The 24,222-nt window shown below is 44.5% G+C and overlaps 1 protein-coding gene across 1 annotated transcript in view; it reads left to right on the top strand.

The window, feature by feature from the left end:
- Positions 1-10,507: 10,507 nt before the first annotated feature.
- Positions 10,508-24,222, top strand: part of ptprr (protein tyrosine phosphatase receptor type R) — a 50,174-nt gene continuing 36,459 nt past the window's right edge. The window contains exons 1-2 of the mRNA XM_074625301.1: positions 10,508-10,982; positions 18,087-18,415. Coding sequence (XP_074481402.1) covers positions 10,898-10,982; positions 18,087-18,415 — 414 coding nt within the window. The 5' untranslated portion in view covers positions 10,508-10,897. The remainder of the gene's footprint in view (positions 10,983-18,086; positions 18,416-24,222) is intronic.

The following is a 24,222-nucleotide window of genomic DNA, read 5'->3' as shown; positions in this document are numbered from 1 at the left end:
GTGTTGGCAGGAGCAGTAGGCGATTAAACTTCGGGTCGCTGCACCAAGAGGCGGGCGGTGTTATGTCCTAACATGAATCCACTGAATAATCCACATCCCGTAAATGAGTCTTTCTACTTTCAGTAAATTTTGAAACACAACAGTGGAAGTATTGGGTCAGATGTTGTATAATACTACAGTCTGTTACAAGAACAAGTCCTTTTTTACTCAAAAGTATTAGCATCGAAATGTACTTAAAGGGACTATTTGTAACTTTCAGAAATGCTTGTTAACAGCGACACCTGTGGCCGTTAAGTCAATGAAAGTCAGCGTCGGGCTCGCGCTTGCTCGCTCTAAATAGACATGAACGAGCATCACTCAAAACAGTGAGGCGACACACGTCAGCTAAAACCACAATATCACTCTATATTTCAGCTGCTTGGCAGTAATGTTAGCTGACCAGACGAAGGTCTCTCCATGAATCACTGCTGATCCTAGTGTTGGCTTTTCCTGCTTCAGCCTCCGGGGCTGAAGCAGGAAGAGAAACGTTATCATCTCCCGACCGCGGACGGAGGGAACAGGGGAGACACCGGAGTTTTGATCGGAGACGATAACGTTTCTCTCTGCGGAGCTCCGTCACTTCACAAGACACGGGAAACCTCTGTTGGTCTGGAGGAGCTGCAGCATTTATTTCTGCACAAACGTCCACTAGATATTCTCAGAGCTACTAACTCTTCTGCAGTGTGTAGTGTGCGCGCATGCACGTGAGGTGGAGCGAGAACGCGCGCGTTGTGTGAGTGAAGACAAGCAGGCAGAGGAGCGGTCTGAACAGCATAGCCACACGCGAGTGCGCATATGCGAGCGCGCATGGGACACCGACCCGGTAGATTTATACCTGTAAAAAGTTACAAACAGTCCCTTTAAAGTACCAAAGGTAAAAGTACACATCATGCAGAATGGCCTATTTCAGAGTAATCTAATCTATGTAAGGGATAATGTACAGGGAGCCGGTTCAAGTTGGACTCTGGCCGACCGTTTTTGACCTTTCAGGGCGACGCTGCTTTGCCCTGAAGGGGTTTATTTCACAACACTGACCCGCTAGCTCTATATTATCCCACTTATTACACGGCTTCTTACATAAAAATTGTTATTACTTAAAATGATTTGACACAAAAACGGTCCGCCAGAGTCCGACATCAGAACTGCGTCCATAGCAACGGTCTGTGAAGACAAAGATATCATATAAAAACATAAGGAATCCATTAGTACCAACCATGTCGGGATGGAAGCTAAATAATGCTCCAAAGTTATGCTAAATTTTAGCGAGGAAAAACTGGCTTGGCCATTTTCAAAGGGGTCCCTTGACCTCTGACCTCCAGATATGTGAATGAAAATGGGTTCTATGGGTACCCACGAGTCTCCCCTTTACAGATATGCCCACTTTATGATAATCACATGCAGTTTTTTGCATGTAGTATAAATATGTTATTGTCTCCTTTTCTAAAATGGTATATTTGAATATTTCTGCATACTGGGGTCCCTAAACAGTCTTGAATCACATAAATTGGGTATCACTGTAAAGCTGAGACTGTTGTTGATCCAATGAGCCCAACTGTATTCATGTGTGATGATGTTAGTCCCTATAGGAGACATTTCATTGTAGTGAGACCATTTTTTTTTTTTTTAAACCTGACCTCACTGTTACTTCAGTAAAATTTTGACTGTCGGACTTTTACTTCTAACATAGTATTTGTATATATTTGTATACTATATTTACTTAAGTAAAAGATCTGAGTACTTCTTCCACCACTGTACTTTTTTACTTCATTACATTTATTTGACAACTGTAGTTACTGTGCAGACTTATATTATTAGTGTAACCGGTGGAAACGTCAACAAACACCTGAAGTGAAACTATTGTTCTCGTTAGAAGAGGAGCAACAGTGAGATTGAGGAAAAGAAAGAGGCAGAAAAGGAAAATAGGGATTGTGTTAAACCTGGCCTGAAGGGAAAGAAAGCATCCCGATCAAAATACCAGTGTGGTTCTGTGCAAACCCAGTAACTCCATTTGTTCCTGGAAAGCAGACATGTGGCGAGATATGAGGTTTCTGTAGGGGGAGTGGTGCTGTGACTCACTGCAGAGGAATGTGATCAACTAGACCTTCATGCTGTTTTTAAAGGAGACGAGCTGCTTGTTGTAGCGGAGTAACACATTCATAATGTTGTTATTAACAGGAAATCACTCATTCATATTTGTGATGTTGCATGTGTAGATAAACAAGTCTAAATGCTTCAAATAGCTTCAGAAACACATATTCACACCTTTCTGACATCAGGTCAGGGACTGAATTTATGTAGAGTTAAAAAATTAACGAGGTCGCACAACATGTTGTACTAAGTAGTTCTTTTCTAGCATAACAAGGCTCACAATGCTAACATGCTGATGTTTAAGAGGTATAATGTTTACCATGTTAACCATCTTAGTTTAGCCTGTTAGCATGCTAACATGTTGATGTTTAGCAGGTATATACATATATATATATATATGTATATATATATATATATACATATATATATACGTGTATATATATGTGTATATATATATATATATACACGTATATATATATACATATATATATACGTGTATATATATATATACACGTATATATACACACTTTAAGTATGGTATTGAGATAGGATTGTTTTAGTATCAGTACTGAAACTCAGGTATAGTAAATATAAAAATACTTTGAAATGTGTGTTACTATTCAGTGTATACCTGACCGTCTGACACTTCCCCTTCATATCCTCCTCCTGGTAACACAGACAGAGGCCTGTACTACGAAGCGAGTTCAACATACCCAGGGTATGTTCTCGTTATCTGGCTTCACTTACCCTAACAAACGAGATCTCGCTAAACTGTCCTACGAAGCTGGTTATCAACTCGGTAAGTCAACCCAGGGTTTCTCAGTCTGGATATGAGCGCGTTCACATAAACGACGAGGTGTTTGCAGCATCTGACCAATCACAGACGTGAACAAGTCTACTGACAGACAGGCAGAGCGGCACATTTAACAAAGGAAGAGCAAACTATATCAGACAAATACGAAGAAATGAAACACTTAATCCAGGCTAAAAGTAACACAGTTGAAGCTGCTAAATGCAGGAAGGACAGCTGGAAAAAGAAAAAACTCCGGATGTGTGAATGTGTAAATTAACAGATTAATTAATTTAACGGAATACTCAAAAGTAAAGTATACTTGCCTAAATATAAATAGCGTTTACGAGAATAATAGATGAATAGAATAAACTTCTTTATACCTATGGTTAGTAATCGGCGTCTATGAGTATTTACATCCTTTCACTTGCTTCCCCCGTCTCTGACGGTGTGAAATGGACTCAAGAGCAAGTAAAAAAAAATATATATATATAAAAATATAATTCAAAGGAGTAAACACCCATAACATAAAGTCAGCTGTCCTTCCTGTATTTGTCAGTTTAAACTGTGTTGTTTTTAGTCTGGATTATGACTTAAATTTCTTGGTATGTGTGTGATATTTTCATTCGATCACCGCACTGAGCTCTGATTGGTCAGTAGGAGTTGCTTTCATACGAGTTGATCTCTAATCTGGAACATAACCTGCTCCGGAGCAGGTTATCCGTTCAGCATAAGTTACCATGGTGATCTACCTCGATAAGAAGTGAACCAGCTTCGTAGTACCGAAAACCCAGAGTTAACCCTGAAGTTACCTCGATAACCGCAAATCCTGCTTCGTAGTACAGGCCTCTGGAGTTCTTCATGACTGAACAGACCACAGCAGTACAGCATTGGTGTGTCAGAGCCTTTTTCACAAGAGAAGAAGAGATAGTGCCCCCTACAGGATGCAGTGTTCATCACACCCTACAGAAGAGAACAACATACTGATGATTCATTTCTTCTTAGAGTCCTAACACACAGAGATCGATCTCCATCGTCTCCTCTTACGCTTGGAAAGAAGGCAAGTAAGCATATCATTTCCCAAAATATAATTTTACTGTAAAAAGACACACTTCTGTGTTGACTCTGTGAGCATCTTACTGATGTCTGCAGAGCTACAGCCTGATTCATGATGTCGTCTGAAGCCTGATAGTGGTAGAAACAAACTCCAACTTTCCTCCATCAGACTCTCCAACAATAAACACACACACACACACACACATATCCCCAATTAAATGCAAGATTAGGCTGCAACTAATGATCATTTGGATGACTTTACATTTCATTCTGTGTTCAAAACACAAATGGAGAAAACATCCTCACTGATCTGACAACAAATATGCAGCATAAAACATGTGCTGTAAATAAAGACAACACAAGCAGACACAGAATGGTTGTGTTGCTGTGTTTGAAGCCAGTTTGACAAGTTTTCCGGCTGATCATAAGTGAAAAAGTAAGACAACTTTCTTGTTAAACAGCATCAGAAAACCAGCAGTGGAACAAGTACTCGCAGTATAAATACTCCAATAGAAGTAAAGGTCCAGCATACAACATCTTACTGAAGTAAAAGTATCAGCAAAATGTACTGAAGTAAAAGCACCTTTCAGTGTTATATCTATCATATATAAAATGTGATATTATTACTGATGATTAACATATATACGCAGCATGTTAATGTAATATAATTGTCAAGATGGAGCCGAATTTTTACAGTATATCATATTTTTTAAACTGATCATTTGATATATGTAAAATCTGAAAAGTAAAAAGCTTTAAAATAAATGTAGTGGAGAAAAGGGACATTATTTGCCTCTGAAATGTAGTGGAGTAGAAGTATCATAAAGTAGAAAGTAAACTAAAGTAAGTACTGTATCTCGAAATTGTACAGAATGTACTTGAGTTCCATTTCACCACTGAAGAAATCATAATTGGCTTTAATTTAATGTAGTTGCTGTGTTTTTTCACATGACTGTGTTAAAACTGTGGATCAGTTTGGGACTCAGAGCCGGCTCTAGCTCTTTGGGCGACCGCCTATATGGCCTATGCCTCAAACCGGCCCTGGTGGGACTGATAGCAGGTTTTAATTGAGTGTGATGAATGTTGATGGTGGGGCGCCATTTTGTTCACATTTTTGACCATATGAAAAAAATAGAATGTTGGCACACATCCAAGCCGCTCTGAGAATGTAGAATGTGATGATGTCATAACTCACTACAGACACTTCACTTCATCACAGAACACTTCAAAGCCACTCTGGGAATGTAGAATGTGATGTCATATAGTAACTCACTACAGACACATCACATCACTTCACTTCACTTCACCACAGAACACTTCAGAGAGACATCTGAGCATTCACTGTTGGAAAGCGACGGAAACGGCTACTGAAAACATTTTACAACCCAAAGACTGATTCTATAAGAGCAGTAATGGAAAAACACACGCAGCAGACTAAACTCCCCAGTCTAGAGATGTGTGCTCTGATCGCAGACACAGAGATCAGTGCTCTGTCAAAGCACTGTGACGAGTTAATAGCCAGACTCCATGATGAATATAACATCAGCACCAACCAGAAGGAGGACAAGGAGCTCCCCTCCCAGCCAAGACTCCAGGTTCCAGGACCCCTGGAGATTGAGGTTGACCACCAGGAGGTCTCCACCCAGCCAGGACTCCAGGTTCCAGGACCCCAGGAGATGGAGGTCGACCACCAGGAGGTCCCCACCCAGCCAAGACTCCAGGTTCCAGGACCCCAGGAGATGGAGGTTGACCACCAGGAGGTCTCCACCCAGCCAAGACTCCAGGTTCCAGGACCCCAGGAGATGGAGATTGACCACCAGGAGGTCCCCCACCCAGCCAAGACTCCTGACTCAACTGCTCCTGTGGGGGCAAGAAGACCACCACGACCTGAGCCGACTCTTGAACAATGCCTGCAGGAAGCAAACTACCTTATCCAGCAGGAAATGGAGATGAGGTGCATGGCGGAGAACAGCAACGCCATCGACAGAAGCAAGCTCAGGGAAATGGAGAAGACACTGCAGCTTCTGAAAACATTTAACAACCCAAAGATTGATTCTATAAGAGCAGTAATGGAAAAAAACACACAGCAGACTAAAATGGAGGAACTCCCCGGTCTAGAGATGTGTGCTCTGATCGCAGACACGGAGATCAGGGCTCTATCAAAGCACTGTGACTGGTTAATAGCCAGATCCCATGATGGATTTAAGATCAGCACCAACCAGAAGGAGGACAAGGAGCTCCCCTTCCAGCCAAGACTCCAGGTTCCAGGAACACAGGAGATGGAGGTTGACCACCAGGAGGTCCCCACCCAACCAAGACTCCAGGTTCCAGGACCCCAGCAGGTGAAAGGTGATCACCAGGTGGTCCCCAACCCAGCCAAGACTCCGGACTCAACTGCTTCTGTGAGGGCAAGAAGACCACCACGACCTGAACCGACTCTTGAACAAAGCCTGCAGGAAGCAAACTACCTCCTCCAGCAGGAAATGGAGAAGAGGTGGATGGTGGAGAAGAGCGGAGCCATCAACAGGAACAAGCTCAAGGAAATGGAGACGACACTGCAGCTTCTGAAAAGTAAAGGATTTAACATCAGCACCAACCAGAAGGAGGACAAGGAGCTCCCCTCCCAGCCAACACTCCAGGTTCCAGGACCCCAGGAGATGGAGATTGACCACCAGGAGGTCTCCACCCAGCCAAGACTCCAGGTTCCAGGACCCCAGGAGATGGAGATTGATCACCAGGTGGTCTCCCACCCAGCCAACACTCCGGACTCAACTGCTCCTGAGCCGACTCTTGAACAACGCCTGCAGGAAGCAAACTACCTTATCCAGCAGGAAATGGAGATGAGGTGGATGGCGCAGAACAGCAGCACCATCGACAGGAGCAAGCTCAAGGAAATGGAGAAGACACTGCAGGAGGAGCGCAGCTTGAGACTGAAGCATGAAGAGGAGTTACAGAGGTTCAAAGAACAAGTCAGATCTTTGAGTCTGTCCACCAGAGCGCCTCCAGCTGAGCCCCTGGATGAGTCTACCTTCATTAAGGACCAGCTTAACATCAGCACCAACCAGAAGGAGGACAAGGAGCTCCCCTCCCAGCCAAAACTCCAGGTTCCAGTACTCCAGGAGATGGAGGTTGACCACCAGGAGCTCCCCTCCCAGCCAAAACTCCAGGTTCCAGTACTCCAGGAGATGGAGGTTGACCACCAGGAGGTCCCTACCCAACCAAGACTCCAGGTTCCAGGACCCCAGGAGATGGAGATTGACCACCAGGAGGTTCCCACCCAGCCAAGACTTCAGGTTCCAGGACCCCAGCAGGTGGAGGGTGATCACCAGGTGGTCCCCCAACCAGCCAACACTCCGGACTCAACTGCTCCTGAGCCGACTCTTGAACAACGCCTGCAGGAAGCAAACTACCTTATCCAGCAGGAAATGGAGATGAGGGGGATGGCGGAGAACAGCAACGCCATCGACAGGAGCAAGCTGAAGGAAATGGAGAAGACACTGCAGGAGGAGCGCAGCTTGAGACTCAAGCATGAAGAGGAGGTGCAGAGGCTCCAAGAAAAAGTAAGATCTTTGAGTCAAAGAGAAGAACTGACTGCCTGTCAGCTGGAGGTGAAGACCAGCTCAGGTCTCGAGCTAGACGTGAAGTCTGAGGCTGCTGAGGACATCAGAGATGACAACGCTCCAGAGAAGATTCCTGAAACACATCAGAGGCCTTCTCTGTGGAGGAGATTCAAGAAGTTTGTCACTCCAAAACACCGCCGACAATACAAGAACTGATCGACTGGTCCAGCTGACCAGCAGGGAAACATCAACACCGGTTTTGAAATGGACGTGAAGTCCGGCTTCGGTTTTGAACTGGACGTGAAGTCCGGCTCCGGCTTTGAACTGGACGTGAAGTCCGGCTCCGGCCTTGAACTGGACATGAAGTCCGGCTCCGGTTTTTAACTGGACGTGAAGTCCGGCTCCGGTTTTTAACTGGACGTGAAGTCCGGCTCCGGTTTTCAACTGGACGTGAAGTCCAGCTCTGGCGTGGGATCACTCCGGGTATTCCGGTTTCCTCCCACTTATTAAAACATAATAAAACATCATAAATAATAATGAAATGACATTTTTAATAAATCCTATAAATATACATTATTTCTGTATAGTATTTCTGTAGAGCATTAGGAACTTACTCATACTATTGTCCCTATTACAGCAACATTATGCAAGAATTGGTATTTTTTGCGATTTGGCGCCCCTTTGGAACTGGCAAATACGACGTCAGAAGCCAAAGAACCATGTCGCCTGACAGGGTAGAGCAATATTACAGGATTTTACACAGATATGGTCTATCATACACTAGAAAGAATAATAAAAAAGAATGACAGAAAGCTTTAGTTTTGCTGAAATACTACAAGCGTTTTCAGCCCATGTACATAGTTTGCTAAGTTTTTGAATGAGTCTTTTGGCATACGGAAAAACTACACAACTCTGTGAGACGGGGATGACACAGATAAGGTTACAGCCTTCGCCATGATGTCCGTACTGAGAATACCGAGCTAGCTTCTTGGCTGACTGGCTAGCTGGTGGTGTGTGACGTAGTGCCGTAAAGGTACATATAGTACAAGAACAGGCGTTTGGGGCGCTGAATGGGAATGAAGGCGCCATTCTCCCTATTACAAGTTAGTGTACCATCAAAATGATTTTGAAGCTGTTATTTTGAAGGAACAGTGTGTAACATTTTGGGGAATCTATTATCAGAAATGGAATATAACATCAATAACTATGTTGTCATTAGTGTATAATCAACTGAAACTAAGAATGGTTGTGTTTTCGTTAGCTTAGAATGAGCCCTTTACATCTACATGGCGTAGACCACCATGTTGCTCCGCCATGTTTCTACAGTAGCCCAGAACGGACAAACCATTCACAAGCTCAGGAGAGGGCCTTACCCGTTTTTACGTTACCTGAAGGCCACCGTAGTTCTCTGACACTTTTAAAAAAGTGCAATAACGTGAGACGCAGAGTGTAAAACCGTGATACCACCAGCGCTGTCTGACTTTCGTTGCTCAAATCTCATTCATGCCTTATTCAATCTTTGTAAAAATGTGTGAAGTTTTTAATACAAAAATAATGCATTTATTAATGAATAAATCATTTTGAAAATAAATTTCAAATGAATAAAAATAAATGCAAAAATAAATAAATAAATTTAAGTTGATCAAAATAAAATAAAGAAATAAAAAGGATGTCTAAATAGAAGAGAGAAATAGTAGATAAATAGGGGAATTAATACAAAGGTAAATAAATGAAGCAAATTAAAACAGAAATATCAATTTATTTTCACATTTAATAAATTAATTAATGCCTGTTTATTTTTATTATTATTTTTGGTACATTTAATGACATATTAATTTATTCACTGATTAATTATTTATTTTATTTTATTTTGGTTCTGTCCTCCATAGAAAGCAGTCATAAGCAGAGTGAGTTAAAAACAAACCATTGACAAACCATGTCAATCAATCAATGCATGAATCAGTAACAGACGTGGTAGTCGTAGAGCTGTTTGTACAGTTCTGATTAACTCATGAATGCACCTCATGTGTTGCACCAGCAGAGGTCACTCACGTTCTCTCTGTTCTGGCTGCAGATCCTCGTGTGTCATCATCACTGTTCTCTCCCCGTCATACACACTGTGTATCTTCTCTTAAACAGAGTCTTTTGTTCTGCTTTAAAACCCAGTTACTCCCCATGAAGAAGACGTTGAAGCTGATGACTGATATATAAGTGGCATTAATTAATTGATTAAATGTGACATAATTGTGTCTTTGTATTAATTCCCTTATTTATTTACTCTTCTGTTGAATTTTCCCTTATATATATATATATATATATATATATATATAATATTCACATTATATTTTTCATTTATTAATTTTTTCATTTATCTTTATTTAGTTATTTATTTTTTGCATGTTTCTTAAATGTATTTATTCATTATTATTATTAGATGCGTGTATTTATGTATTTCTGCACGATTTTCCCTTTGCATTTCACCCCTAATTTAATTCCCCAAACTTATTTATTTCTGTATTCTTTTCTTTATACATTTCTTTACAAATTTAATTTTAACATTTCTTTATGCATTTCTGCCTCATTATGCAAATGAGTGGGCTACATTTAATTTTAATATGATTGTTGTTTCATTTAATGAAGGGGTCAAATAATTGTTAATTAGTCAATAAATCAATAAATATAATTGATGGTAATCAATCAGTAATTCTCTGTGTTTTCCACTGGATCGAAATATTGGATAGCAGACAGAATAACCGACATCGCCATGTTGCTATAATGACTATAGAACATGGAAAATAAACTTAAATGTTATGTCAAAAATTAGATAAAAAAATAACGAATACACGCGCATTCAACCAACATAATTATGGTCATGAGTAAAATAAATCATTATTTTAATAAATTCTGAAGATTTTATGAATTAATCCCCTTCCTCCTCTCCAGCACGCCTTTTCTCCTCCTCTTCCTCCCTCTCTCTCTCTCCCTCTCTCTCTTCATCATCTCTTCATCATCTCCAGCCTCCACCTGAACCTCAACTCGCTGAACCTCACATGAGAAACATCCTCGTCTTGTCCTGGAGCTGCTGCCGGTGCAGAGCGGCTTTTCGTCCTCTAGCCAGGCCTCTGTAGGACCCCGCAGGGCGGGTAAGCAGCGTCGCAGGGTGCCGGTGTTTGTGGAGCGGATCTCTGGATCTCTGGATCTCTGGCAGCGTCTCCTCCCTCATGCTGCTGCCGCTGCCGCATGCTGCAGATACATGCACGGAAATATCCACCGGCTGCTTTCCTTGATGCGTAATAACGGCACCGAGAGAAGCTGCAGGAGACCAGTTATCTCAGTTTGAACTTCAGAAAGGAAGGAAGGAAGGATGAGCCGCAGAAGAGGTCGAGGAGGAGGATTTCTCTCCATGTTTCTTGTCTTGGGTCTAATATGGACCCAGCTGCTGGTCACAGGTAAGCCTCTGTTGTCTGGTTGCTAGCAGCAATAGTGATGAAATGGGTGGATTAGCTTGTTAGTTTAGCAGTGAAACAGTCCTTTCTGTCTTTCACCTTGAAAACATGAACCAGATCTGCTTCTCAAACGACAACATTTCTGTGTTTCTCCAATCAAATAAGCAAAATCACCTCTAATGGCTGTCACCACTTCTCTTCTTTTTTTGCACGGTATTGTACATTAAAATCCTCAATACTCAAACCTTAAACAAGAATATGATATAGTCATGTATGTAATAATTAGTCATTTAAAGGGGTGAAAAGAAGGTAAAATCCTCACAATGAAAGCTTAAATCTTTCACAACAATATATATATGAATATATAATCTGTAGTGATCATACAGTATGTGGAAAAATGCCATATAATATGCTGAATTTGCTCACTATTGTGTGTTTATCAATGACACACTGACAAGATAATACAGGGATGATTATGGGGATACTGAACAGGAACTTACCATAAAATAATGTATGATGAAGTCGACATTCATTGATGATCATTTAGTTTGAATTTGGTTAAAAAAAGTCTAAAATCCCAAAATAGAGTCAGTGTAAAATGTCAGAGAAAAAGAGTAAATGGTCACCCTGAAGAAGCTAAAGTTTGTGTAATGTAAAGTAAAGTACTACACTGGTGTTGAGGTGATTTTGTCTGGTTGGACTCTGACATTTTAAGAGCAATGTTTAATTAACAGCAGCATATTTTAATCTAATCATAACCCCAACAGTGGAACACACTCCCTCCCTACTGCACTCATTAATGGCAGTTGTTGCTTCCTCAGCTCCACCCACGCTCCTCCACCTCACCCAAATTTAGATTTTCTTGCTCCATATGGTGTCGAGCAGTAAACTCCAGACTCCCTAGGGGATGTTACGTACTAGGGATTATTAGGGGTGTAACCATCCGTTTTTACAACGATACGGTACGTATCACTTTCCGTGGTTCCGGTACGATTCAAGGATGATATTTGGCTCATCTAGAGCGATACGATAAGATCTAATGATTTGAAATCGATACAGTAACTTTTTTTTTTGCCAAAAATTCAATCAGTGTGACTGTGAAATAAGTAGCTTGATACTGGACAGTACAGGTCAGGATTCCACAGAGTTCCTTAGGGATAAATTAATTATGGATATAAACAAGTAAACACAACTAGGGATGCTAATTTTGAAAAAGTTTCTTAACCGATAACCGACCCTCGTTAACCGACTACTAAATGTCAACTGTGCCTCGTACCGGCTGCAGGAGCTCAACAGATATTGGTTGACGGGAGTCCCCAGTTCACCATCCGAGTGCGTTAACTTAGCAGCTACGATGCTGCGTGTAGTGTCGCGGACGTGCAGCCACTTTCCCAGTAAAAGTCTCCACCGCACATTTAGTTTAGTTTAACAGGTTGTCAGCTGTGTGTCTGCTCGGCGTAACTTTAGCGAGTGACCAACAAACAGTGTGTGTGTTTGTGCTACGTTAGCAGCTCTAGCATTGCCGGAGGCTTCGTGCTCGCCGCCGCACACGTAGTCTGAGTAACTTTAGTGAGTTTCCAACAGACCGTGTGTGTGTGTTGGTGGTGAGTGTGAGGTTGTTGGTGGCGTTCTAGTTGTGAACGTAGGTGTAGCAGTGTGTCTACAGTTTATTTGTAGGTGAATAAATGCTATGAAACTACAACTCCTCCACTCCCCATAAGCAACCTGGAGGGACCGGAGCCGACTTCCTGTATCCTGCAACTCCGGCTCCGCCTCTTAAGGTGGGCTGTTAAGGTGGACCAGCTTTTCTCCTTAAAGAGACGAGCCGCTCCTCTGAGCCGCTCAGCTTTTAAGTTAATTATTAAGATTTCTTTTAACCGTTTTAACCGATTGCGTTAATCGGTTAAAATGCTTAATGTGGGTTTACGGTTAATTATGGACATCCCTTAACACAACGATTAATGGCAAATAGTGCTAGAGTTACCTTTTTTCTCTCTCCGCCATGGCTCCGGTCCCCAACAAACAATCATGACACAGCGTGCGTATGTGTCATTGTACATGCGTAACTGTCAGAAAGCATCAACACAGAGGAATCAATAGTCACGGAGGCATGATATGCCAAGGGATCGGACAACTAGGAACCGGTTCTGTATTCCCATCTCTAGCGTTTTCCCTGTCTGTCAAGGTGACGAATGTCCTGACGATGTTACCCACCACTGCCGACAATTTACCTGCATTTGGCAGGTGTTAATTTCAGACCCTGCTGTAACGTTTGTCGTGCTTAAATACAAGATGCAAATTCTTAGTTTCGATACAATCGATATTTACCTTGCAAACGATTATAGATCGATATACGTCCCCCTTGAAAGACAACTTGCCGAGTACCTATCGATGTAGTAGATGAATCGTTACACCCCTACTAGGGATGCACAGATACCGATACTGACTCAAATAGGCCGATCCTGTATCAGATTTTAATAAATAACAATTCAATACATTTATATCTATGTATTTATTTTTAACTTTTTGTTTTAGAAAGTTAAGAAAGTAATGTTTAAGTCGAGCTTGATGTTGTCCGCCGATACCCAAAGCCAAGGTATCGTTAATCGGGATTGAAAAAGTGGGATCAGTGCATCCCTGTTACATAAACTTCAGTCTGTGGTTCATCCAGAGTTCTGTCTCTCTTCTCTATCAGGTCAAAACATGGAAGAACATCGCAAAAGAGACAAACTAATAGGAACGTTTATTTTTTTATGAAACACCATTACAATTAAACATTTATATAACACTGTGAAGACACGGCCATGTATGAAACATTTTGAAGGAATTTCTAAAACTCTGAACAAGGATTTTAGTTTGTGAAACGGGTTAAAAATCGACTTTATTGAACATGAGATGGATCATTTTTGTAACAGCAGGAAAGAGACCAGAGGCCTGCACTAGGAAGCAGGATTTGGGGTTAGCAAGGTAACTTCAGGGTTAACCTTTCAGGGTTAACCCTTCAGGGTTTTCAGTCCTACAACGGTGGATCTCTTCTTACCGGGGTAGATCGCCACGGTAACTGATGCTGAACACCTAACCTGCTCGAGATAAAAGATTAAAGGTCCCATATTGTAAAAAGGGAGATTTTCATGTCTTTTATATTATAAAGCAGGTTTAAGTGCGATATAAATACTGTGAAGGTATCAAAACACTCAATATACGGAGAAATACACAGAGCTCGTATTCAGAAATTGCGTGTTTGAAACAAGCCGTTAGGATTTCTGTCCATTTGTGATGTCACAAATATACGATATTTAGACCATTACACGGTTTTAATCGTAAACATTCTGAATGTGTCCCAGTTTATTTCCTGTTGCAGTGTATGTAAATAACATCAGCTGACAGGAAGTAAACATGGACCCAAACTGTTGCCTAGCAACGTAATTCCGTTGCCTAGCAACGGAATTCCGTTGCAGTTCCATTGAAATGCACTAAAATGGAGCGTGTCAGACAGAGGATAAATACAGGTGTATTCAGGCAGACAGTATGAGGAAAATAAAAGTTTTTTTGAACATTACATGTAAACATGTTCTAGTAGAAACACAAAGTATGAACCTGAAAATGAGCACGATATGGGACCTTTAACTCGTATAATATATGTACATATTACATTTATTTATTGCACATTCTACATTTATTTATTGACGGACTGCACACACTATGTTCACCCATTCACTCTGTATGTTTTATATCTCTTATTATTGTTTTTATATATATATTTTTTTGTATACCTTTACCTCCTGTGATTCACTCTGTTTGCTGATGTTGCTGCTTTGACACCTGAATTTCCCTCTGGGGATTAATAAAGGTTCATCTTATCTTATCTTATCTTATAAAAGCACCGCCTACTGACCAATCAGAGATCGTGAGCAGATCATATGATAATATTACAAAAATACGAAGAAGTTATAGTCACAATCCAGACTAAAACAGGAGTATTTTCTGAGTTGTAGCAGACAATTGCCGTTATGTTTGACATGATTTATGGATGTTAATTAATCTTAACAGCTACAGATGCAGTCATGATGTAGTTTGTGTGTGTTGGGGAGTGCTTCTCCCCACAGAGTTACCGGGTCAGCCCTCTCTAACTCTACCTCTGATTGGCTGACTGCTCCCCACAGAGGTGAGACGAGGGCCGACTCTTCTGTCCAATCAGATCAGGGCTCAGCTCAGCATCGTGCATAGCAACCAGGACGCTGTCGTTAGGGAGAAAAGAGGAAGCCATAGAGAGAGGAGCTGTGTCAGCTCCACAGAGGACTGATTCAGGCTGCTGCTTCAGCTGCTTTTTAATTCAACACAGCAGAATATATTTTTATTTTTTGAGACACAACTTGCTCTCCTGCAGCCTCTGAACTTCTTTTTTAGGGCCACAACTAACAATAGTTTTCATTATTAATTAATCTGCTTATTATTTTCTCGATAAATCCCCTTAAAGGGATAGTTCAGTTGTTTGAAGTGGGGTTGTATATAAAATAAATGTATATATGTGGACGTGAGCAGCAGAAAAAAGACTCTTCATAGCCACCAGACTCTATTCACAAAAACAGTGATTTTACCTCGCAGAATACAGGAGTTGCTGGTCTCCTGCTGCCTCGATCGGTTAGTTTGTGTGTGAATTTGGTGTTTTAAAGGGTTAGTTTGGATTAACCAGAGTCACACAAACAAACTAACCAATCGATGCAGCGGTAGACCAACAAGTCCTGTGTTCTGAGAGGTCAAATTACTGTTTTTGTCAATGTAGTCTGGTGGCTTTGAAGAGAGCGATGTAACGGCTTCAGTTCCCCGTCAGAAAGGGCTGTCTGTCTCAAAATGATGTCTTGTTTTAATCAACCAACAGTCCAAAACTAAAAGATATTCAGTTTACTCTCATGCACGACAAAGAAAAAGCTTCAAATATTCACGTTTGAGAACTACTTGAAAAATAAATGAAATGATCGACTAATCGATCAATGAACTAATCATTGCAGATCTACTCTTTCTTCAAGAACAGGAAGCTCACATGAAACAGTCAGGCATGTCTTTTATATTCTACCTTTTAATGGTTTCTGTCTGCATTTATTGAGTCACACAACAGATTTTTGACAAAATTGCAGCCAAGAAAAATAGTCCTGTTGTTGGCAGGCGGACTGTCTGGTAGACGCGAGTCAGAGGACGCTGACTGATATCTTCCTGTCAGTGTATTTTCTGACAGAACAGACGGCCGACTGTAACAGACGCCTGGAAACCTCCATCAGCAGCTCTGCAAAGTAAATGTCTCTCCCTACTACGCCATGGTAGTTATCTATGGAGATGCTGCTGCTGAGGTTCTGTGTTTTCTTTAAATGAGGGATCCATCTCCGGTCCTTTCGGTTCCCAATATGACCGTCTATAGCTGAAGCCGGATGCTGGCCAGTTAAAAAGGGCTCCTCTCAGTAGATTTTCTTTTTATCTCCAAGGATAAATAAAGCCTGCGAATGAATAATGCAGTGTTGGTATTCATCACGGCTGGCTGAGTCGAGTCGGTGTGCCGGGGTTTCCTCTCAGCCGGCCTGCAGACTGATGAAAGATGCTGTGACAGCAGAGACAGATGGGATCTCCTGCTCTCATCTCTTCTTCTTCTTCTGTCGTCCCTCTGGAGTCTGCTCAATGTGTGCAGAGCTACATATTTAAAAGATGAGAGGGTTGTTTATAGCCGGAGGAAGAGTTGATTAAAACCTCTCTTCTCTGCTTCCTCTTCTTCAAGTCTTTAAAGTCAAGACATTATTATCTATCCCAGGTGCTTTACATGTTGAGGGAGGAGACTTTTTTAATGGCTTTCAATAACAAACAATTAGGGATGCACCGATACCAGTATCGGGATCCAGTATCTGGTATCGGGTCCGATACTGTGCTCATGTACTCGTACCCGCAAACAGCTCCGATACAACGGCACCGATACCACTTTACGGCAGCGTGACGTTAACCTCTCGTCACCATCTTTCGGGTCCTATCGCACCGATCACGCTCCACCTCCCCGATGGGGAGACGGGCCGGTGGTGCACCCGAGCCCGCAGGGCCGGGATCCCATCTCAGCCGGTGCACACGCGTTAGACTCCTTGGTCCGTTTTTCAAGACGGGTCGGGTGGGTTGCCGACATCGCCGCAGACCCCTGGCGCCTTTTACGTGGGCCGAGCCCCGCCCTGGGGTCCCGACGACGTGGTTTGGGCGCACTGTGACACCTTGTCCACGGCCCCTGGAAGCACCTTCACCCCAAGCTTTTCCAAGTCTACCTAGAGCCGGTGGCGGCGCACCGCCTCGTATGCGGGACTCCCCAGTGTGTCGCTCACACCCTCCAGCTGGCTGTTAACGAGGGTCTTTTGGCACAGAGAAGTACTCGTATCGGTACTCGGTATCAGCGAGTACCCAAACGTAAGTACTTGATCTTGTACTCGGTCTGAAAAAAATTGGTATCGGAGCGTCCCTACAAAAAAAATAAGTACAAAAGTGTAAGGAATGGAGTAAACTGTGTTTGTCTGCTTTATCATGAGCTGCTAATCTTAGCACGTCCGGCTAACTACCTGCAGTGTTACTCTCGAGGTTAATGCTGTGTTCAGACCAAGAGTGAATTTTTGCTTAGCCTTACTTGTGAAAGTTGGACCGCCGGTATCATCTGTGGTCATTCGCTCTAGACGCGCCTGCTAGAAGGAGGAGCTCGTCTCCATAGATACCAACAACTTTTCTTTCCCTCCATTTCCTCCATCAACCAAGAAATAACAACTGTTGCTGCTTTGTACATGTTGTGGAAGTTATAGATATGTCCGAAAACCAAACGCCGTCGTGTCTGGGTTCATAACATCACCCGGCGGCGAGCTGTATTCACATACAGCGCCGCTGCACTGACTGTATGTAGCACCTGAACTCAACAACCCTGTTTCAAAAGTCTCTTTGAATTATCAGTGGTAATGTGCTGCCAACTGTATGATGGTAAATGTACACATGCTCTGCTACGAGGCCCAACTTGACGGTAACAAAGCAGAACGGTTGGGAAAAAAATGTTGCAAGTTTATAAAACATTTGTCCTCCATCTTCATCTTCTTCTCTCCTCAGAATCGTCCTCTGGCGACCACGAGCTTCGTCTCCTCCCTTCTCGTCGCTCCAGTCGTCTCCCTCCACCCCGCCACCCGCAGCATGATGTGGACGACCTTCCCGAGTCTCACCACCTCCACCTCCACCTCCATCATCATCATCGTCATCATCTTCATCACCTCCACCGCGAGCTTCCTACCAGGTTTGCCAAAGTGATGCCGGCCGCCCTCTTGGAGTCTCAGTTCCGTCCGGAGCCCGGCGCCCAGCGAACCCTTAACCTGCTGGCACGACCGCATCACCAGGTGCGGCCGGAGCATGCCGTGGTGTCCGCACGCCATCTGGTTACCGTGGTGAGTAATCAGATGTTTGTGTTTCCTTTAAGAGCATCTTCAGACACCTGTTATGACCGACGTGTTATTTTATAATTGAGAGTCTGTTTCTGGAAGCCGGTTGTGAGCAAACACTCGCTGATCTGATGGTTTGATAAAAGAAGAGTCACTCTGAGGAGGTCAGAGGTCAAAGGTCAGAACAAACAGACAGTCAGTGAATGATGGATGAGGAGCTGCAGACTCCTCTTGAGCTGGAGGAAAGATGCTGCTCTCTCTGTTGCCATGGAAACACTAATCATGAGTGTGTGTGTGTGTGTGTGTGTGTGTGAGACCCACTTACCTACACAGTGGGTGGTTACATAACTGAGAGAGCGACCTTCAGAGTGACATTGAGACAGAAACAGACAGACAGGTGTGTGCTGGTTGATAATGAGACAGACAGATGGAGATGTAGCGAGACAGGAGGAGAGAGAGAGAGAGACAGGGATGGAGGTGTGGTGAGACAGGACGAGAGAGAGAGACAGACGGATGGAGATGTACTGAGACAGGTGGACAGAGAGAGAGACAGATGGATGGAGATGTAGTGAGACAGGAGGAGAGAGACAGACAGACGGATGGAGATGCAGTGAGACAGGAAGAGAGAGAGAGACAGATGGATGGAGATGTAGTGAGACAGGAGGAGAGAGAGAGACAGACGGATGGAGATGTAGTGAGACAGGACGAGAGAGAGAGACAGACGGATAGAGATGTAGTGAGACAGGAGGAGAGAGAGAGACAGACGGATGGAGATGTAGTGAGACAGGAGGAGAGAGAGAGACAGACGGATGGAGATGTAGTGAGACAGGAGGAGAGAGAGAGACACAAAAGAGGGAGGTGTAGTGAGACAGGAGGAGAGAGAGAGACAGAAGGATGGAGATGTAGTAAGACAGGAAAAGAGAGAGAGAGAGACAGACGTATGGAGATGTAGTAAGACAGGAGGAGGGAGAGAGACAGATGTATGGAGATGTAGTGAGACAGGAGGAGAGAGAGAGAGACAGACGGATGGAGATGTAGTGAGACAGGAGGAGAGAGAGAGAGAGAGACAGATGGATGGAGATGTAGTGAGACAGGAGGAGAGAGAGCGAGAGACAGACGGATGGAGATGTAGTGAGACAGGAGGAGAGAGAGAGACAGAGGGATGGAGATGTTGTGAGACAGGAGGAGAGAGAGAGAGAGAGAGACAGGCGGATGGAGATGTAGTGAGACAGGAGGAGGGAGAGAGACAGACGGATGGAGATGTAGTGAGACAGGAAGAGAGAGAGAGAGACAGACGGATGGAGATGTATCGAGACAGGAGGAGAGAGAGAGACAGACGGATGGAGATGTAGTGAGACAGGAGGAGAGAGAGAGAGACAGACGGATGGAGATGTAGTGAGACAGGAGGAGAGAGAGAGAGACAGATGGATGGAGATGTAGTGAGACAGGAGGAGAGAGAGAGAGAGACGTATGGAGATGTAGTAAGACAGGAGGAGAGAGAGAGAGAGAGAGAGAGAGAGAGACAGACGTATGGAGATGTAGCGAGACAGGAGGAGAGAGAGAGACAGACGGATGGAGATGTAGCGAGACAGGAGGAGAGAGAGAGACAGACGGATGGAGATGTAGTGAGACAGGAGGAGAGAGAGAGACAGACGTATGGAGATGTAGTAAGACAGGAGGAGAGAGAGAGACAGACGTATGGAGATGTAGTGAGACAGGAGGAGAGAGAGAGACAGACGGATGGAGATGTAGTGAGACAGGAGGAGAGAGAGAGACAGAGGGATGGAGATGTTGTGAGACAGGAGGAGAGAGAGAGAGAGAGAGAGAGACAGGCGGATGGAGATGTAGTGAGACAGGAAGAGAGAGAGAGAGAGACAGACGGATGGAGATGTATCGAGACAGGAGGAGAGAGAGAGACAGACGGATGGAGATGTAGTGAGACAGGAAGAGAGAGAGAGACAGAAGGATGGAGGTATAGAGAGACAGGAAGAGAAAGAGAGAGAGACAGACGGATGGAGGTGTAGTGAGACAGGAGGAGAGAGAGACAGGCGGATGGAGATGAAGTGAGACAGGAGGAGAGAGAGAGAGAGAGACAGACGGATGGAGATGTAGTGAGACAGGAGGAGAGAGAGAGAGAGAGAGAGAGACAGACGGATGGAGATGTATCGAGACAGGAGGAGAGAGAGAGACAGACGGATGGAGATGTAGTGAGACAGGAAGAGAGAGAGAGACAGAAGGATGGAGATGAAGTGAGACAGGAGGAGAGAGAGAGAGAGAGACAGACGGATGGAGATGTAGTGAGACAGGAGGAGAGAGAGAGAGAGACAGAAGGATGGAGATGTAGTAAGACAGGAAGAGAGAGAGAGACAGACATATGGAGATGTAGTGAGACAGGAGGAGAGAGAGAGATAGACGGATGGGGATGTAGTGAGACAGGAGGAGAGAGAGAGAGACAGATGGATGGAGATATAGTGAGACAGGAGGAGAGAGAGAGAGAGAGAGAGAGAGAGAGAGAGACAGACGTATGGAGATGTAGCGAGACAGGAGGAGAGAGAGAGACAGACGGATGGAGATGTAGTGAGACAGGAGGAGAGAGACAGACGGATGGAGATGTAGTGAGACAGGAGGAGAGAGAGAGACAGACGGATGGAGATGTAGTGAGACAGGAGGAGAGAGAGAGAGACAGACGGATGGAGATGTAGTGAGACAGGAGGAGAGAGAGAGACAGACGGATGAAGATGTAGTGAGACGGGAGGAGAGAGAGAGACAGAGGGATGGAGATGTAGTGAGACAGGAGGAGAGAGAGAGAGAGAGACAGGCGGATGGAGATGTAGTGAGACAGGAGGAGAGAGAGAGAGACAGACGGATGGAGATGTAGTGAGACAGGAGGAGAGAGAGAGACAGACGGATGGAGATGTAGTGAGACAGGAAGAGAGAGAGAGACAGAAGGATGGAGGTGTAGAGAGACAGGAAGAGAGAGAGAGAGACAGACGGATGGAGGTGTAGTGAGACAGGAAGAGAGAGAGAGAGCGAGAGACAGGCGGATGGAGGTGTAGTGAGACAGGAAGAGAGAGAGAGAGAGAGACAGATGGATGGAGGTGTAGTGAGACAGGAAGAGAGAGAGAGAGAGAGAGAGACAGACGGATGGAGGTGTAGTGAGACAGGAGGAGAGAGAGAGACAGATGGATGGAGGTGTAGTGAGACAAGAGGAGAAATAGAGACATACGGATGGAGGTGTAGTGAGACAGGAGGAGAGAGAGAGACAGACGGATGGAGATGTAGTGAGACAGGAGGAGAGAGAGAGAGAGAAAGACAGACGGATGGAGATGTAGTGAGACAGGAGGAGAGAGAGAGAGAGAGAGACAGACGGATGGAGATGTAGTGAGACAGGAGGAGAGAGAGAGACAGACGTATGGAGATGTAGTAAGACAGGAGGAGAGAGAGAGACAGACGTATGGAGATGTAGTGAGACAGGAGGAGAGAGAGAGACAGACGGATGGAGATGTAGTGAGACAGGAGGAGAGAGAGAGACAGAGGGATGGAGATGTTGTGAGACAGGAGGAGAGAGAGAGAGAGAGAGAGAGACAGGCGGATGGAGATGTAGTGAGACAGGAAGAGAGAGAGAGAGACAGACGGATGGAGATGTATCGAGACAGGAGGAGAGAGAGAGACAGACGGATGGAGATGTAGTGAGACAGGAAGAGAGAGAGAGACAGAAGGATGGAGGTATAGAGAGACAGGAAGAGAAAGAGAGAGAGACAGACGGATGGAGGTGTAGTGAGACAGGAGGAGAGAGAGACAGGCGGATGGAGATGAAGTGAGACAGGAGGAGAGAGAGAGAGAGACAGACGGATGGAGATGTAGTGAGACAGGAGGAGAGAGAGAGAGAGAGAGAGAGACAGACGGATGGAGATGTAGTGAGACAGGAAGAGAGAGAGAGAGACAGACGGATGGAGATGTATCGAGACAGGAGGAGAGAGAGAGACAGACGGATGGAGATGTAGTGAGACAGGAAGAGAGAGAGAGACAGAAGGATGGAGATGAAGTGAGACAGGAGGAGAGAGAGAGAGAGAGACAGACGGATGGAGATGTAGTGAGACAGGAGGAGAGAGAGAGAGAGACAGAAGGATGGAGATGTAGTAAGACAGGAAGAGAGAGAGAGACAGACATATGGAGATGTAGTGAGACAGGAGGAGAGAGAGAGATAGACGGATGGGGATGTAGTGAGACAGGAGGAGAGAGAGAGAGACAGATGGATGGAGATATAGTGAGACAGGAGGAGAGAGAGAGAGAGAGAGAGAGAGAGACAGACGTATGGAGATGTAGCGAGACAGGAGGAGAGAGAGAGACAGACGGATGGAGATGTAGTGAGACAGGAGGAGAGAGAGAGACAGACGGATGGAGATGTAGTGAGACAGGAGGAGAGAGAGAGACAGACGGATGGAGATGTAGTGAGACAGGAGGAGAGAGAGAGAGACAGACGGATGGAGATGTAGTGAGACAGGAGGAGAGAGAGAGACAGACGGATGAAGATGTAGTGAGACGGGAGGAGAGAGAGAGACAGAGGGATGGAGATGTAGTGAGACAGGAGGAGAGAGAGAGAGAGAGACAGGCGGATGGAGATGTAGTGAGACAGGAGGAGAGAGAGAGAGACAGACGGATGGAGATGTAGTGAGACAGGAGGAGAGAGAGAGACAGACGGATGGAGATGTAGTGAGACAGGAAGAGAGAGAGAGACAGAAGGATGGAGGTGTAGAGAGACAGGAAGAGAGAGAGAGAGACAGACGGATGGAGGTGTAGTGAGACAGGAAGAGAGAGAGAGAGCGAGAGACAGGCGGATGGAGGTGTAGTGAGACAGGAAGAGAGAGAGAGAGAGAGAGACAGATGGATGGAGGTGTAGTGAGACAGGAAGAGAGAGAGAGAGAGAGAGAGACAGACGGATGGAGGTGTAGTGAGACAGGAGGAGAGAGAGAGACAGATGGATGGAGGTGTAGTGAGACAAGAGGAGAAATAGAGACATACGGATGGAGGTGTAGTGAGACAGGAGGAGAGAGAGAGACAGACGGATGGAGATGTAGTGAGACAGGAGGAGAGAGAGAGAGAGAAAGACAGACGGATGGAGATGTAGTGAGACAGGAGGAGAGAGAGAGAGAGAGAGACAGACGGATGGAGATGTAGTGAGACAGGAAGAGAGAGAGAGAGACAGGCGGATGGAGATGAAGTGAGACAGAAGGAGAGAGAGAGAGAGACGGATGGAGGTGTAGTGAGACAGGAGAAGAGAGAGAGAGAGACAGACGGATGGAGGTGTAGTGAGACAGGAAGAGAGAGAGAGAGACAGATGGATGGAGGTGTAGTGAGACAGGAAGAGAGAGAGAGAGAGACAGATGGATGGAGATGTAGTGAGACAGGAAGTGAGAGAGAGAGAGACAGACGGATGGAGGTGTGGTGAGACAGGAAGTGAGAGAGAGAGAGACAGACGGATGGAGGTGTGGTGAGACAGGAGGAGAGAGAGAGAGAGACAGACGGATGGAGGTGTAGTGAGACAGGAGGCGAGAGAGAGAGAGACAGACGGATGGAGGTGTAGTGAGACAGGAGGAGAGAGAGAGACAGACGGATGGAGATGTAGTGAGACAGGAAGAGAGAGAGAGAGACAGACGGATGGAGGTGTAAGACCAGAGGAGATGGAGAGTGAGACAGGTGTTCAGAATCAAAGTTCTTCTTCGATTCTGAATCAAGTCAGAAATGCCAAAGAAAGATCTCGGTAACAACGTTGATGTTGACGGGATATAGTTCTATGTATAACTATATATATC

This window comes from Sebastes fasciatus, chromosome 23, assembly GCF_043250625.1.
Source record: "Sebastes fasciatus isolate fSebFas1 chromosome 23, fSebFas1.pri, whole genome shotgun sequence".
Classification (NCBI taxonomy): Eukaryota; Metazoa; Chordata; class Actinopteri; order Perciformes; family Sebastidae; genus Sebastes; species Sebastes fasciatus.
This window is presented reverse-complemented; position numbering and strand designations above follow the sequence as displayed.